Below are 15,082 nucleotides of genomic sequence, written 5' to 3'. Positions count from 1 at the left end.
GTGAAGAGTTGGAGAGTATTTTATCCACTAAGAAATCATCTAAATTTCATAGATAAAAAATAATGTTGCGATAACATTGGGTAAGGGTGGACGATTTATTACGATAATTATCTGCTCGATTTATTCAATTGAATTAATTATCATTGTTAAGAATTGATCATGAATTTTGAGGGTTCAAATGTATGATTAAATCACGAATAAGATTTAATAAAAAAAAGAGGTAATTATTTTATTAAAGAAAAAATATAAAAAGTTGAACCTAAAATTTTTTATTGATTGCGGATAAATTGAGGACGAAGAGATTATTGTAAAATTCTATTTCAGTATTGATATTTGTTTTTATCGTAAGTAAATTTATCAATTATTTATCAACTCGTCATTATCGTGATTTAATCGAATCAAATGTGATGCGAGAGAACAAAGAGGATGGGAAAAAGTGGGAGAGAAATTATAAATTTTATTGTAATCGTTGATAAATGCTCGACTTCTTGGGTGTAGATAATGGAGTGATTGTTGGTGGAAATGACGTAAAATCATTAAAAGTTGGAGGGAGAAATGTATTATTCGATTTTCACAAAGTAATTCACGAAAGACAAATGAAATGATTATGATTAATAAAAATTATTGTACCACGGGCCGAGCGTTGTGTTACGACGAGCTAGCTGGTTTGTAAATAAAACAACAAACTATTTGATTCTTTGAAGTCATTCGTTTTTTTTTAATCCTTTCTGAATTAACTTAAAAATCATGAGACTAGGCAACAATTATTCAACTTGTTTTTATTAAAGAAATTGAGTACAAAGTATCACTGCAATTATTGCCAATTAATATCTATTTTCATGTTTCTAGAAATATCTCTACTATGTACATCTATATTATCCCTTGGGCTATTTTACTCGGTCAACCTTAGATGTTTTTAAGGCATAAATTACTTGGAAAGCGGGATGCTATGTGCTATCCATCGACTTTCCGGACCTCTATATGAGGGAAATAATTGAATAATTATCAATGCACAAATTAAAAAATTCGGAGGCACACGGATGTTCAATATACCGGTCGTAAAATGTCTTTGATTCTACTATGTACACTTTTGTAGTATCAGCTTAAAGTTAATCGATACTGACCGAGTCAATCAGACGATGGCAAAACGTCATGTGGTCTCAAGTATTTCAAAGTTAATTTTTAGAAAATCGAGCGAGCGCCAGCGCAATTAAAAAGCATTTTTGAGTGATGGAAACACTGATGAAATTACAATTGAATTTCTACGTTATTAACTAGAGATGTGGGTGACCATCGCTGCTGAAATTTCCAGGTCACTTTTCGGACATTTTTATCAGACTTAAGTTTCAGTGGAATTGCAAGGAATTTTGGGGAAAATCAATGAAAACTAGATTTTAGTGCAATTATTCCCTAAAAATTAGTAAAAAACCGGAAAATTCTGATAAAATTTTCTTGAATTTTCAATTTAAAAAAAATTTAAATAAATTAAAGCATTCTCGTCTTCACGCTTCTCAAAATTTTCAAATTTTATCGAATTTCATTTTTTTAATAAAATTTGGGGAGAGTGGGGCAAAATGAAACAGATGAAAAACGACGATTCGGCGCAATTCAAGCAAAAAAAAAAATTTTTATTAAATACTGATGTAGTGTACTGATAAAAATAATAATTTTGTATTCGTCTGATAATTTAATTTATTAGATTACGCTGATTACACTTTTCTGTTTTCATTCTATTGAATGGAAAATAATTATTCTCATCAGTACTCCGAAGAATGAAAAAAGTTAATAAACAAAAATTGATTAAATTGCGTCAAACAGTCGTTTTTCGACTGTTTCATTTTGCCCCACTCTCCCCTACTAAATAAAATAATAATTGATAATAATTCAATTCTATTAAAAAGTTTTCCGATCGAGCCCTCAAAAAATGACCCAAATATGAGAAAATATGACGGAAATAAAACGGGCATTCCACATCTCTATTATGAACTACCTCCCCTGCAACTCCCGCAGACTAGAACTTTGACATTAAATTGTTTCACGATACACAAGGCAGTTGTTCGTAATTGATGCACATACCAATCATGTCTTCCATTGACGTGAAATTCTCATTTCCTGTGCCAAACGCCACCCTTATGTGGAATGGAGTGGCCGATGTTTCAACTCGGCAATTACCCTCAGTGTCCATTTCCCCAGGTCCACAAAGTGATGTGCCACAGTGCTCAAGGTCACAGACACCAGCGCCATCATTGCCCGGCTGAAAGCGAGAGAAATGCCCTCGGTGTAAGTGAAAAATCCATTTAAAGTCAGACGATTTTATCATGCTCGAGTAGTTAGGCATGGTAATCAGGTAAATTTGTAATGAGTGTTTGAAGAGGGCATCGAGAGCACTCACTGAATACCTGATGAGGATATTAAACGACTAGTGTCTGGTAATTGCCTCTCTACATTCGTTTTGCATTACTAATTGTTGTATATTGTCGGGAGTAAGACTCGACAATTTTTTTTCCCATATTTTTTTTAGAGGGGGAGTTGTATGGAGATTACCTCTGAATTTTTCATCGTTCAGTCTGACAAAAAGTGAAATAATTTTCTCCCCCTTTGACGTTTAGAGTAAATATTCTTGAATATTCAAAACTTTTTTTTTAATTCACCTGCATTTTTTCCCACATTTTATACGGAAAAAATGATATTTCTCTCTGTGATCGGTCTTTAGATGAACAAATAATCGCGATGATTTTTTTATTCCTCGAGTGAATAGTTAACAAGGACAATTATCGAGGCGGCCCAACTTCATTTCCCTCTTGATGTGTGGGGAGATGCGTTAGTCATTCCCATTGTGCTGCCGCAATTCTAATTTATCCTCGGGGGTAGAATAAATTTGAAGAGGATTACAGGAATGGTTTAATGGAATTCAATTACTTAGAGGAGATTAATCATATGGATTCTAAAAATGAAATGAAAATTCTAGTCTGCGAAATTTTAGAGAGAATTTTCGTTCAACTATTCCAATACGGAAAATTGAATCACAAACTGATTTATTAATTCCAGTTGCTATAGATATTTCACTGCATCCCAGACATTTCCATGCAGCTCTCGGAAACTTTGTCTGCAAATACAGAAACTCGACTGTCTTGACTCAGCGATCGATTGGATATTTGAATGAATTTGTGATTGGAACGGAAAAGTTACATTAAGCCAGCAATTTAGTTTTTTGAATATCAAAGGAGACATTTTTTCAAACATTTTCTGTGAATTTTTCGGCCTAACGACATAACAATTTTTTTTCACCCCGAGCCAAAGGGTCAGATTTTCGATTTTTCCAGGGGGAAAGTCGGCTTTGGCCAAAATCTAATTTTTTAGCCGGGTGGACGTTGATTCCAACTATTTAAGCGACGGGCTATTCAGAATTCTCAAAAGTATGTGGAAAAAGTGAAAACTGAAATTTTTTTTTTTCACGTTTTCAAAGGGTCAAATTTTCCGTTTTTCAAGGGAGAAAGTCGACTTTCGCCAAAAACGAATTTTTTATCCGGATGAACGTTGATTCCAACTATTTAAGCGACGGGCTATTCAGAATTCTCAAAAGTATGTGGAAAAAGTGAAAACTGAAAATTTTTTTTTTCACGTTTTCAAAGGGTCAAATTTTCCGTTTTTCAAAGGGGAAAGTCAACTTTCGCCAAAAACAAATTTTTTATCCGGATGAACGATGATTCCAATTATTTAAGCGACAGGCTATTCAGAACTCTCAAAAGTATGTGGAAAAAGTGAAAACTGAAAAAATTTTTTTTTTCAGATTTTCAAAGGGTCAGATTTCAGTTTTTCCAGGGGGAAAGTCGATTTTCGCCAAAATCGAATTTTTTAGCCGGGTGAACGTTGATCCCAACTATTTAAGCGACGGGCTATTCAGAATTCTCAAAAGTATGTGGAAAAAGTGAAAACTGAAAATTTTTTTTTTCACGTTTTCAAAGGGTCAAATTTTCCGTTTTTCAAAGGGGAAAGTCAACTTTCGCCAAAAACAAATTTTTTATCCGGATGAACGATGATTCCAATTATTTAAGCGACAGGCTATTCAGAACTCTCAAAAGTATGTGGAAAAAGTGAAAACTGAAATTTTTTTTTTTCATATTTTCAAAGGGTCAGGTTTTCCGTTTTTCCAGGGGGAAAGTGGACTTTCGCCAAAATCGAATTTTTCCCTCGCCTCGCCTCGCGTGCCTAAAACGTCCCTTTTCCACACATTGTGATGAAAAATATCGTTCGATACTCGTGGGAAAAGAGTTTTTTGGCTCGTGGGATCATATCACTCGCCTTCTGCTCGTGCTATAAACCTCCCACGAGTCAAAAAACTCTTTTCCGCACTCGTAACGAAATATACTATTCTCGTATTTTTCCCGAAAGCGATCATCTCCTCATAATTGCGACCACCAGTCGTTTATCAGGACTCTAGGTGTGACAAGTGTGGGTGGACACCGGATTAAAAGTGTCGAAATGCAAGGGGTGGGGTATTGCGCCATGTAAAATCAATTCAATTGAATAATTCATGAGGATTGAGGTACGGAAGTCGGGTGTGGTATTCTGCAGTTGCCTACATTGAACGTAAAGATCGATGAACACGTGTGTATCTATCTCCATCAAATGCCTCCACGGATAAAGTGTATACATACCGTTATGAATTCCTCAAAGTCACATGGGATGAGAACACGATCATTGCAGCGTCTGATGGGAGTAGGATCATCAGAGCCAGCCCCAGAGCCATCTGCAAGGTTCACTTGGTTACTCTGGTTTCCAGTTAATCTACTGGGACCTATTCTGAATGAGTCATTGCTGCATGGTGAATAAGCAATGCTGCACATCTCTCTCTCCTGGCGTATGCACAGCAGATAATCCTGATTTGATAAGTATCGTCCGTTTGGCAAGTAGTTTAAAGTTTTTAGAGTACCACGCGATGTGTCGAAGTATTGGAGGCAGCCGGCTGGTGCACGCTGCTCGAATGGCAATTGAACTATTGACATTTCCCATATTCGGGATTGCAGACTACTGGGTAGAATGAAGTCAAGAGTCACTGGACCCTCTGACACGTCCACGTACACTTTGAATGAAAAATAATGGGCTTTAAGGATTTGAATTAAAAACGCTCCTTGAAAAAGTTCAGAATCTTTTCTACTTTCTTTAATCATTCTATCATAATTTTTGGGAATTTCTACATGATATACCACTCAATTTTCAATTTTGGATTACGAAAGATAAAAAAATGCAGATCTCATTCGAAAGATAGTACACCCGGCGCTTAAATTTAGAAAAAAAATTTTAATTTAAATTTTTAATGATCATTACAGCTAACGTCCAGCCACGGAAAATAGTCAACATATTTTTCTCCATTAAAAATTCAACTCTCCAGCAGTACTTATCACTGAAACGTAAGTTCCTCGGGTTGCATTTTTTCAATATTATACTTTTCCATAAAAATCAGAAGAAAATAAATTATTTTCAAAACTTGTTTTTTTTCCTGGGTAATGAGAAAAACAGATTTTTTTAATAATCGATTTTCCTTGAAAAACATACGAGAGCAATTTCTTCTCTCGTCTCGTCGAGAATTGAAAGATTCTCTCGTCTCGTTTCGTCTGGCCTTATCTCGTCCCTATTATCCAATTTGCGCGGAAAAGAAAAATACACAGAGGGACAGAGAGGGGAGGCTCTCTCAACTCTCGTCTCTCCTCTCGTTTCTCTCGTTCTGCCGGCTTTCCTCGTCTCGTCTCGTTTCTGTCATTGTCTCGAATGACTCGTCTCGTCTCGTCATGTCTCTCGTGTCGTTTGTCTCCTCTCGTCTCGTTTCTCTCGCGTCTCGCGGCATCATTACCTCCAAAGTATTGTCTCATCATGTCTCGCGGCATCACTATATATTTTCAATAAATAGTAAAAAAGCATGGAGAAATTAAATTCCTTGAGGCTCTCGAAACGGAGTTGGGGCTGTCGATTCACATAGAACAGAGTTACGCAGTGTATGACGCGCACGCTAGAGGCGCTGATATCACCAGGAGATACATCCCCCTTTATTCCATTCACAGAAGCATGAGAACCACAGAAATTACGGAGACTAAATTGTCCCGCATACATTTCATTTATACTCCATTGTCTTCTCACCGCGAAAATGTAAATACCCCGTTATTTTCTCCCGATAAATATGTAAAATTGTTGGTGCTTACTGTGCTGTCCACTATTCCATCCGCAAAGCTGGTATATTCGATCGCCACTCGTGATTTCCATTATGTCTTCATCGCATCCACCAGTTCGCCTGTTCGGCTGACCCTATTCACCGGAGGAGTGCTTTAGTTTTTCATTCTTATTTGTGTTTTTATTACTTGCAAAAAATAATGGGAATCAATATCCGGATAGTCTTGGGAACAAATAAATACGTAACGGAGAGGACGACTTACGATATTAAAATGCAAAAAATCGATACGAAGCTGACTGACTTGGGGCTCTATCTTTCTGATGATCACTGAACAATTCATGGGCTGATCGATGAGGTTTGGGAATCCCGGGCTCGTCACGTACGTCAGGTTATTACCAACTTCACTGTTGCAAGTCGCTGTAACTGTTCACGAAATTTTCATTGATTATTTTTCCAACCTAAATGTCGGGCAATATAATTGGCCCATTCGACATCACGTGGTAGAAGCTACAGGGTTTTCAACTGATAATTTTTGGATAATTTTCTCTGGTAGTTGCTATATAAAAAACAAAACATCATGCAGTCGAATTAACCCCTCGTCAAACTGACAGATTGAATTCAATTGTGGTAATCCGAGGATTTTTATATAGTTAATTACACAATTTTCGTTTCTCAATTGTGAGTTTCGTCTCATGGTCCAATTATATTGCCCGACATTTGGATTGGAAAAATAATCCCCCGAATACCACACGAGCTTCAAAATTAATCGGGCATTTTCCTCAAGGTTCCCTGCATACAAACGAAGTCGTCAAGTTTTTCAGGAAAAATCACTCGTGCTTCGCACTCGTGATTTTTTAACCTGAAAAACTTGACTCCTTCGTTTGTTTGCAACGAACCTATCGGAAAATACCCGACAATTTTGAAGCTCTGGTGGTATTACAAGTGATTATTTTTCCAACCCAAATGTCGGGCAATATAATTGGCCCATTCGACATCACGTGGTACAAGCTACAGGGTTTTCAACTGATAATTTTTTGATAATTTTCTCTGGTAGTTGCTATATAAAAAACAAAACATCATGCAGTCGAATTAACCCCTCGTCAAACTGACAGATTGAATTCAATTGTGGTAATCCGAGGATTTTTATTCGAAACGAGTGCTAATTATACATTTTCGTTTCTCAATTGTGAGTTTCGTCTCACGGTCCAATTATATTGCCCGACATTTGGATTGGAAAAATAATCCCCCGAATACGACACGAGCTTCAAAATTAATCGGGAATTTTCCTCAAGGTTCCCTGCATACAAACGAACCTATCGGAAAATACCCGATAATTTTGAAGCTCTTGTGGTATTACAAGTGAATATTCATCTTTATTATTCCAGATAGTTAACAAATTACTTGGAAAAGTTTACGGGCAACATGAGTAATGGAGACGCTCGGGAAAAATAGAGGCCAGGGAGGTGAATAAATTCCTAAAGTGCAAGCCATTTTTCCTGATTTCAAGTTTACGAAAGTTGTTCCGAACTTTTTACAGTAACAGCACCACCAATTTATAAGAAATCTTTCGTACACTATTTGCCTCAAGAGTTTCAAAATTTTCTTGAAATAGTTTCAGTGAAAATTTCTTATGGCTTGTCACTCACAACTGAAATGAAAAACTGGAGAAGAAAATTTCATTTTCCGGGCCGTTGAGTCTTCATTTCTTTCGAGTCCACTTGTTATTATTTCTCATAAATTGAGGATAAAATATTTTCACTGGCTCTCGGGCGACGATGGATAATTCAATCAAGCTAAGCAATTGAATAATATATTCACAAAGAGGCATGTGTATCCTTGATTACAGTGAAAAAAATATCAGAACTAGAATTCCCCAAGAGCCCCATTCCCTCCGAACTAAGAGAGCCGAAAAAAAAAAAATACCAACAGTTGGGGAAAATAAAAATCCGCCTGATATCTGTATTTATGCATTCCACGTGGAAACCTCGGATGGTTTAACCACTCTTTCCTCATATTCATTTTTTTTCTTTATTCACCATTCACTGCTTCCTCGTTTTTCGTGCAATTTCGCCTCGACTCCCTACTCCCTTGCACTTCTGTGAAGTCCCTCAGCTGTTCAACCAAACACATCACAATCTGGAAGAGAGAATATTTGAACAAGAGGGACAGGGGGTGGGAGGGGGAGAAGGCAAAACTGAGCGTTGAAAAATTCACGATCCACCGCTGAGTCTGTTTGGGTTGAAATAAAAAAGAAAAATGGAGGATGTAGGCCTCCGTCCCTTTAAAGCTGAACCAACCGACGAATTTCCCAAGTGACAACTGGTTGAGATGTGGTAGGAGCTACCAAGATTCACTGCTACGATAAAGGAGTTGAGTGGGTGGTGGGTGGGGGGACAGGTTGGCAAACCGGTCGTGAACCTCAACGGTATACCTAGCCTGAAGAAAGGCACGCGAGTAACGTCAGCATAGTTGTAAACAAGGTACTTGGACTGGTGGTGAGATTGGTCCATTTGGGGGAATGAGTCAGGGTTATGTAGCGGTGAATTTCGGATGCCTGGGGGATTGAAGGATATGATTGAAAATTTTGGGAATTGATGGGTTTTTAACTTCCCGGCACGAGGGGAAGTTATTGTAATGATTCTGAAAATCGAGGGTGGAATTTGCACTCCATCCGATCTCATGTTTGAAAGATTTTGGTTTTAGAGACACCCCCATGGGGTTCGGGATGAACGTCCTTTCTTCATCGTAATTACCCACAATCAAAAAAGTGTCTCATTTTCTCAGAGAAGTTGTCTTTGAAACTCATTCTCAGGTCGGCTGAAGATTACTCGAACTTGCACAATTTACTTGTTTATTTGACGTCTTATTTATTTCGGTAAGATCGTATATCGCAATAAGGTTTTGCAATAATCTACAATTTGTTGTTAAATTTGATTCATCAAAAAAATTGACGAAAATTTATGGAAAATTTAACAAATGGTTGTCGAATGAAATTGAAAAATCTTTTCTGAATTTTAATTAATTAGTTGTCAAAGTTCACCAACACCAGCAATCCAGTCGAATTTTTTGTTATAATGAACACAATCTGACGTGATTCAGTGAAAGGAACGTCACCTTCATATTATGCGGTGGAAATAGACATTAGATCCGCCATTTTGTAGTCCATGAAATGCACAGCAAAATGGCGGATGAGGTACAGTCGCTCATAAAACGAGGAATTTCAATACATAAATTGTATTATTTCAAGAATTATACAGAATTATTTCAATATTTTGAGGATATCTTGAGAATGACTCGGTTAATCGAAATGTGGGACAGTCTGACAAAACCTTGGACGAGGCAATACGGAGTAACTGTACCTCGTCTTGGCCGGTCAATGCTGCAATGAATTCCAGACCTGTTTCGAGATCCTTATCCATCGTTTATTCTTCATCCAATTTATGCATTTACTTTTTATGATGGAAGAAACTTTATTTCCTCGGTGAAACGATACTATCGCAATGCATCTTCAGTGATATTATTTGCACCGGCCACCGGTTCACCCATTTTTCTGATATCTCTCAGTGAAAAACCTGACGCAGGAAGCGATTCTCGGAAAATTGAATTGGCTGAATATCTTCTATTTACCCAGGATTTTCATCCTTACTCTAACGATAAATATTTACTCACATACACAACAAACGCCGAAGCCAAGGGCACATGGACCGTGAGATGTTCCTTGCTGAATTCGGCATTCGTACGTGTTCATGCATGTGCCGCGCCGGCGTTTGTCATCCGTGAGACACTCCTCCTCGACTGGTACAGGGAAAAAATTTAATACTGAAACGGAAGAAATCGGGGTGAAAAAGTGAATTACTTGTCACTCGTGATTTATTGAGGAATTATTCGGCAGAATGGATTGACACGGCCTATCGGGGCGTCATAAGACATAATGAGTGGTATTAGGGCAACAGCTGTTATGTCCCTCCATTAACCCTAGTTTGGTCACCATAGGAGGGAAACGCCGCAGAAGGTCGATTTTTTTTTCTTACCATTGACTGGCTGGGCGGAAAAATCCTAAAAAATTGGAATGCTTCAATTCAAGTGTCTAGAAAATTATAATATTTTTTAAAATTATTTATATCCACAATTCCTGAAGAAAAAAAATTATTTCTAACAGACGGGACATTTTTCCCATGTTAAATGAAATTGTCCGTTGTGCGACGTTGCCGAAGTCTCGCTAAACGCGCCCGGGCAGTATAGAGTGAATTCGGCAACGCTCGGGCCTAAATAACACGGCGGCGATTCCCTGCGGAGGTGACCAAGTCGCAAGTTCTCATATGGGGACCAATTAGGGTTAACGGTTATTCAACGCTATCAAGATTCGAGTCTTCTGCAATTTTTCAGCAGTTTTCAAGAATCTTTGAATTTACCGTAAGGGTAGAGCTACTTTAAGAAGCAATGAAAATAGCAAGTTGAAATTTGGTATGATTATAGCTCTTCCAACACTGAAGGTTGGTATTTTGAAACGGCGGCTGTTGACACCCTGTGGCATGTGGTTACGGTACGCCTGTCACAAGGATATGGAATTGCTACGGATCCATTCAGAAACTTAATACCAATGGAATTGGTAGAAATAAAAAAAAGCAATCAATAAATAAGTTCGTCTTCATGAGATTATTAATTAGGAGGAAGGTCAAAGGATATCGGTGATTTCCCGTTATGTTTTAACACGAATTGTGTTAAAATAAGGTCGAATTTGTTTGTATTGTTTTTCCAATGTCTGAAGAGGCTGAAATAATCAGCCAAACGTCACACTTACGGCAGTTTAATCAACGTCGTAATTTATTCTCCAATTTTCGTTGACCTTCCACTTCATTAAACGAAAGGAAGAGGCTAATGACGCAAAAAGTAACGGCCAGATACCTTCTGTCTGATAGGCTCGAACCCCTGCTTGTTTTATTCGAAACACACGATTTGGAAAGCATTTGGAATGTACGACAAAATTTTACAGAAAAACTTGGCAAATTCGATGGAGAAATCAATTGAATTTCTTTGGAAGGCAACAGCCAACCACGAGCGTTTTACATAATTCAATCGCTGCGAGACATTACTCTCGTTCCGGATTAATCAATAATTATTCAAATATGATTAAACTAGATAACAGATCTGCATTCATACAACAATCCGCATTGGTTCACTGCGTCCAGTGACTATAATTGAAATCGTATAATACAGAATGTTGCGTTCGTTAAAAATAATTACGACGAAATATCCCGCAAATCGTGAAACATCACATGACAAAAATAAATTCTGATTAATTTCAAACACAAACGTGTTGATGACGTGAATTCGCAAAAGGGAGGAACAAAGAACAGAATATCAGCATGATTTTGTGCACCTGCACGGCGATTTATTCGTACAATTCTGTGGATTTATCCGGCATTAAAAAAATCCACGTGTCCCGAGCTTTTACGCATTCCCCATGACAATGTAATTCCCTCGTTCCGGGGAATGCTCAAACAAATACGACATTGTAGACATATCGCAACAAATGGTGGTCGATAAATTCACGGGCGAATTGAATAGATTTATTGAATTACGAGCGAAATAAATATTTTACCTCAGTTACACAATTGAAACACGCGACATACTTCACTATACACTAATTTCCAGAGACTACTGTGAGTGTATGAGTTTTAAAAGCCGCAGGCTATATTGAAGTGAGATTTTTCATACATTGAAGATCGATTGAATATGTTTAAAAGTGAGTGATTAGTACAAAATAGTATATTTCGATACGATTGCGGGAATAGTATTTTTCCGGCCTGTTGCGATGGGGTTTTTTACTCGTGTGGCGTTGGCCTCCGAGCCGTAGGCGAGGACTGGCCAACCACATAAAAAAACCCCATCGCAACAGCCCAGGAACAATATTTTCTGTAGTGATTTTAAAGTTTTCGAGCTTGAGAAGTATGTAATACCAATTCCCAGACGAGAAATCGTGAGAAGCAGTACCGAAAAATGATTTTGGGCTCATGGGAGGTTTATAGCACGAGCCGAAGGTGAGTGATATAATCCCACGAGTCTAAAATAGTATATTTCAGCACGTGTGGGGCAATTTCGTCTTTAACGTGTGTGGGGTTTACAGCATGAGCCGAAGGCGAGTGATGTAACCACACACGTTAAGGACGACATTTCCCAACAAGTACTGAACAAAATTTTATGTCACGAAGAAGCGCGAAGCGTCTCGTGTCTAATTCAGCCGGTTTCAGGCATGAGTGGCGTAAACACTTTATTGACACTGCTGCTACGTTCACCTCGTGGCGAAAAGTGCCTTTTCGTTTACTAGTAAACGAAAAAAGGCACAGTTCGCCACTCGCTGAACGTAACATGACTGCCAAAAACTATTGTTCGACACATGTGAGACAGAATTTTCACGAGTGTGAAGTTGGCGGCCCGAGGCGAAGCCGAGGGCTGCCAATCACACGAGCTGAAAATTCCTATTTACTAATAGTAATATACTATTTTGTCACTGCTGCTACGTTCAGCCCATGTCGAAAAGTGCCTTTTCGTTTACAAGTTTCGACTTTTAGAGTGTCACAAATTTTGGTCATCGAAAATTAAAAAAACCGATCGATGAATTAAATTTTAATTAGTGGTGATCAATAGGGCTCAACAACACCTACATTTGAAGAAAAAAGCTTCAATTTTATCCATTCATTAGCGGGCAATTGAAGACAAACTTTGTTACATACGTACACACACACGTACGGACAAGGTATAAAAATTGAATTTTCGGACTTTTTGGATCATACTGGGACGATATAGCACAAAAATCCAAAACTTAAATTTGAACGATTCCAAAGTTTCCATTTGAAAGCAAAAATACGGTTTCCGAAAGTTGAAACAATTTCACTGATTTATCCATAAACAACTAATGTTTAAAAAAATAATAATTCTGTGCAAAATGTTTTATTTCACAAAATGATTGTTTTCCAATCTTCCCTCACACATTTTAATTGACAAATTTGACGATCAAAAATGGTTGAATCTCCAGAGTGATCTGTACCTAACTGTAAAAGATACTTGGATATCCTCAACTACAGACGACGCTCAAAATCTCCTCGTCTCCAATACTTCACAATTAAGAAATTACACTGACTAACCCCTGGCCTCGGTGCGCTTCCCTGAATAATTCCTCTCATTTGAATTTCCCAACGCTGACAGCCAAAATCCAAGCGCTGGCCACTGTTGACTCAGTCTCACCGCACAGAGAATAAACATCAGTGACCATGGTGAACATGGGCCCATGATAGGGGCTACTTTAACAACGTATATTGTGATTTTCACTACACCTTAGTTGCCTTTAAATACGTAAACAAGTGGCTAACGTACACAACGGGGGCTGTACACCACTGCACCACTGAATTCACGCGGTGTTTACTGGTTCAAGGTCTCGGCTGGTGGATACCAAAGCCGTCAAAGTGACCAACCGGACCCCCCACCTGACCGGCAATCATTATCCCTCGCTGCGAACGCCTGGAGTCACTCTGGGGTGGGGAATGACCAGGTAATCACGGAGTCTTTTTTTGAGGCCAATGACTCCGCTTGAATCACAAGTTTCTCTAGTTGATGTAACTTTTAGTCGAAGTTTTGCAGGTCTTCGTTGATAATTTATGAATTGGGTCAATGGTTTGTGGAACAAGTGGAATGCATGGAAGAACAACTTTTTTTTTCCTGATTTTTTTTTCGCGGCAAATTATAGACAACGTGAAATCCCCATCTGCTCGATTTTTCTCCCTCAAAGCTCATCATAAGGTTCAACAAGAATGCTGAAGCCAAAGCTTTGTGACGGTGACTAGCGGGCTATCCATTAAACCACAGACTGCCGCTCGTTAAAAGTAATTATGCGTTCATGTTTCTTCCGCTTTTTTTTCTTCATCGCCAACATCTCAGCGGAATTTTCCTCCATAAACCGGGAATCCAATGAATTTCCGGTGATTAAAAATTCATCTTCATGCTTGATTCAGGGTAAAAGTGGTCAATTATTCACGTGGTTTTTGTTCATTAATTTAACATGAACTGTCTGCCCTTTTCCGAAATAAAATCCGATGCAATGGTCATTTGACCTCGATATGAATAATTTTGGTGATACCCACATCGAATTGAATCCCAATTAATGATTTAATGAATTGATTGATTGAAACATTTATTGAATCCTTAAATTTATCGTTTTTACAAGTGATTTTTTTTGGTGGAACTCGATTTTTAAACCACCTAATACTGCAGCCATAAATGTGAGGCTGTGAATTTTCAATGTTGCGTCTACTCCGTTTTCATTGAGGAGATACGTCGGTGAAATTTAAAAGTCTTCACTGGGCTTTGGGACCTATTGAACAGTTTGTGATATATAACGGAAAATTATTTTGGATTTTGCCTTGCATAACCACGAAGAACTTCATTTTTGCAGTTTTCACTTTCAAAATGCTCCTTATGTCGTAATTTTCATATGATTCTAGCTTTTTTTTGAATGTTCATTACACTGCAAAAAATAACGTTAAGCACCCGTTTTACTTTAATCGCAAATAGATCATGAATAAATGAATTTTGAATTTCATAAATTTTTCGCGGCTCTAGAGAAGCACTAAAATTCATCGGTTTTAGTAACTGAACATCGTAATCATGCGTAATCTATCTTTTATGAAAGAAAATGGCAGGTTGAAGCGAAAAAGCGGGTTCAATAAAAAAATTATGAAATTCTAAATTCATTTATTCATGATCTATTGCGAATAAAGGAAAACGGATCCTTAACTTTATTGTTCGGACTGTAACGAACATTATAAAAAAAAAAGCTAAAATCGTGTGCAAACTACGGCGCAAGGAGCATTTTGAAGGTAAAAACAGGAAAAAAAGAAGTTTTTCGTTGTTATACGGGGC

The 15,082-nt window shown here is 37.8% G+C and overlaps 1 protein-coding gene across 1 annotated transcript; it reads right to left on the bottom strand.

The window, feature by feature from the left end:
• Positions 1-1,848: 1,848 nt before the first annotated feature.
• Positions 1,849-13,456, bottom strand: LOC107040883 (cubilin). The gene is made up of 6 exons (XM_015261151.1): positions 13,312-13,456; positions 9,836-9,985; positions 6,429-6,589; positions 6,198-6,300; positions 4,659-5,083; positions 1,849-2,254 (listed from the first exon to the last, which is right to left on the bottom strand). The coding sequence occupies exons 1-6, from the start codon at positions 13,454-13,456 to the stop codon at positions 2,036-2,038; spliced, it is 1,203 nt and encodes a 400-aa protein (XP_015116637.1). The 3' UTR covers positions 1,849-2,035.
• Between the last annotated feature and the right edge of the window lie 1,626 nt (positions 13,457-15,082).

The sequence above is a fragment of the Diachasma alloeum genome, unplaced genomic scaffold (genome assembly GCF_001412515.2).
Source record: "Diachasma alloeum isolate Michigan unplaced genomic scaffold, Dall2.0 Dall_scaffold_00349, whole genome shotgun sequence".
Taxonomy (NCBI): domain Eukaryota; kingdom Metazoa; phylum Arthropoda; class Insecta; order Hymenoptera; family Braconidae; genus Diachasma; species Diachasma alloeum.
This window is presented reverse-complemented; position numbering and strand designations above follow the sequence as displayed.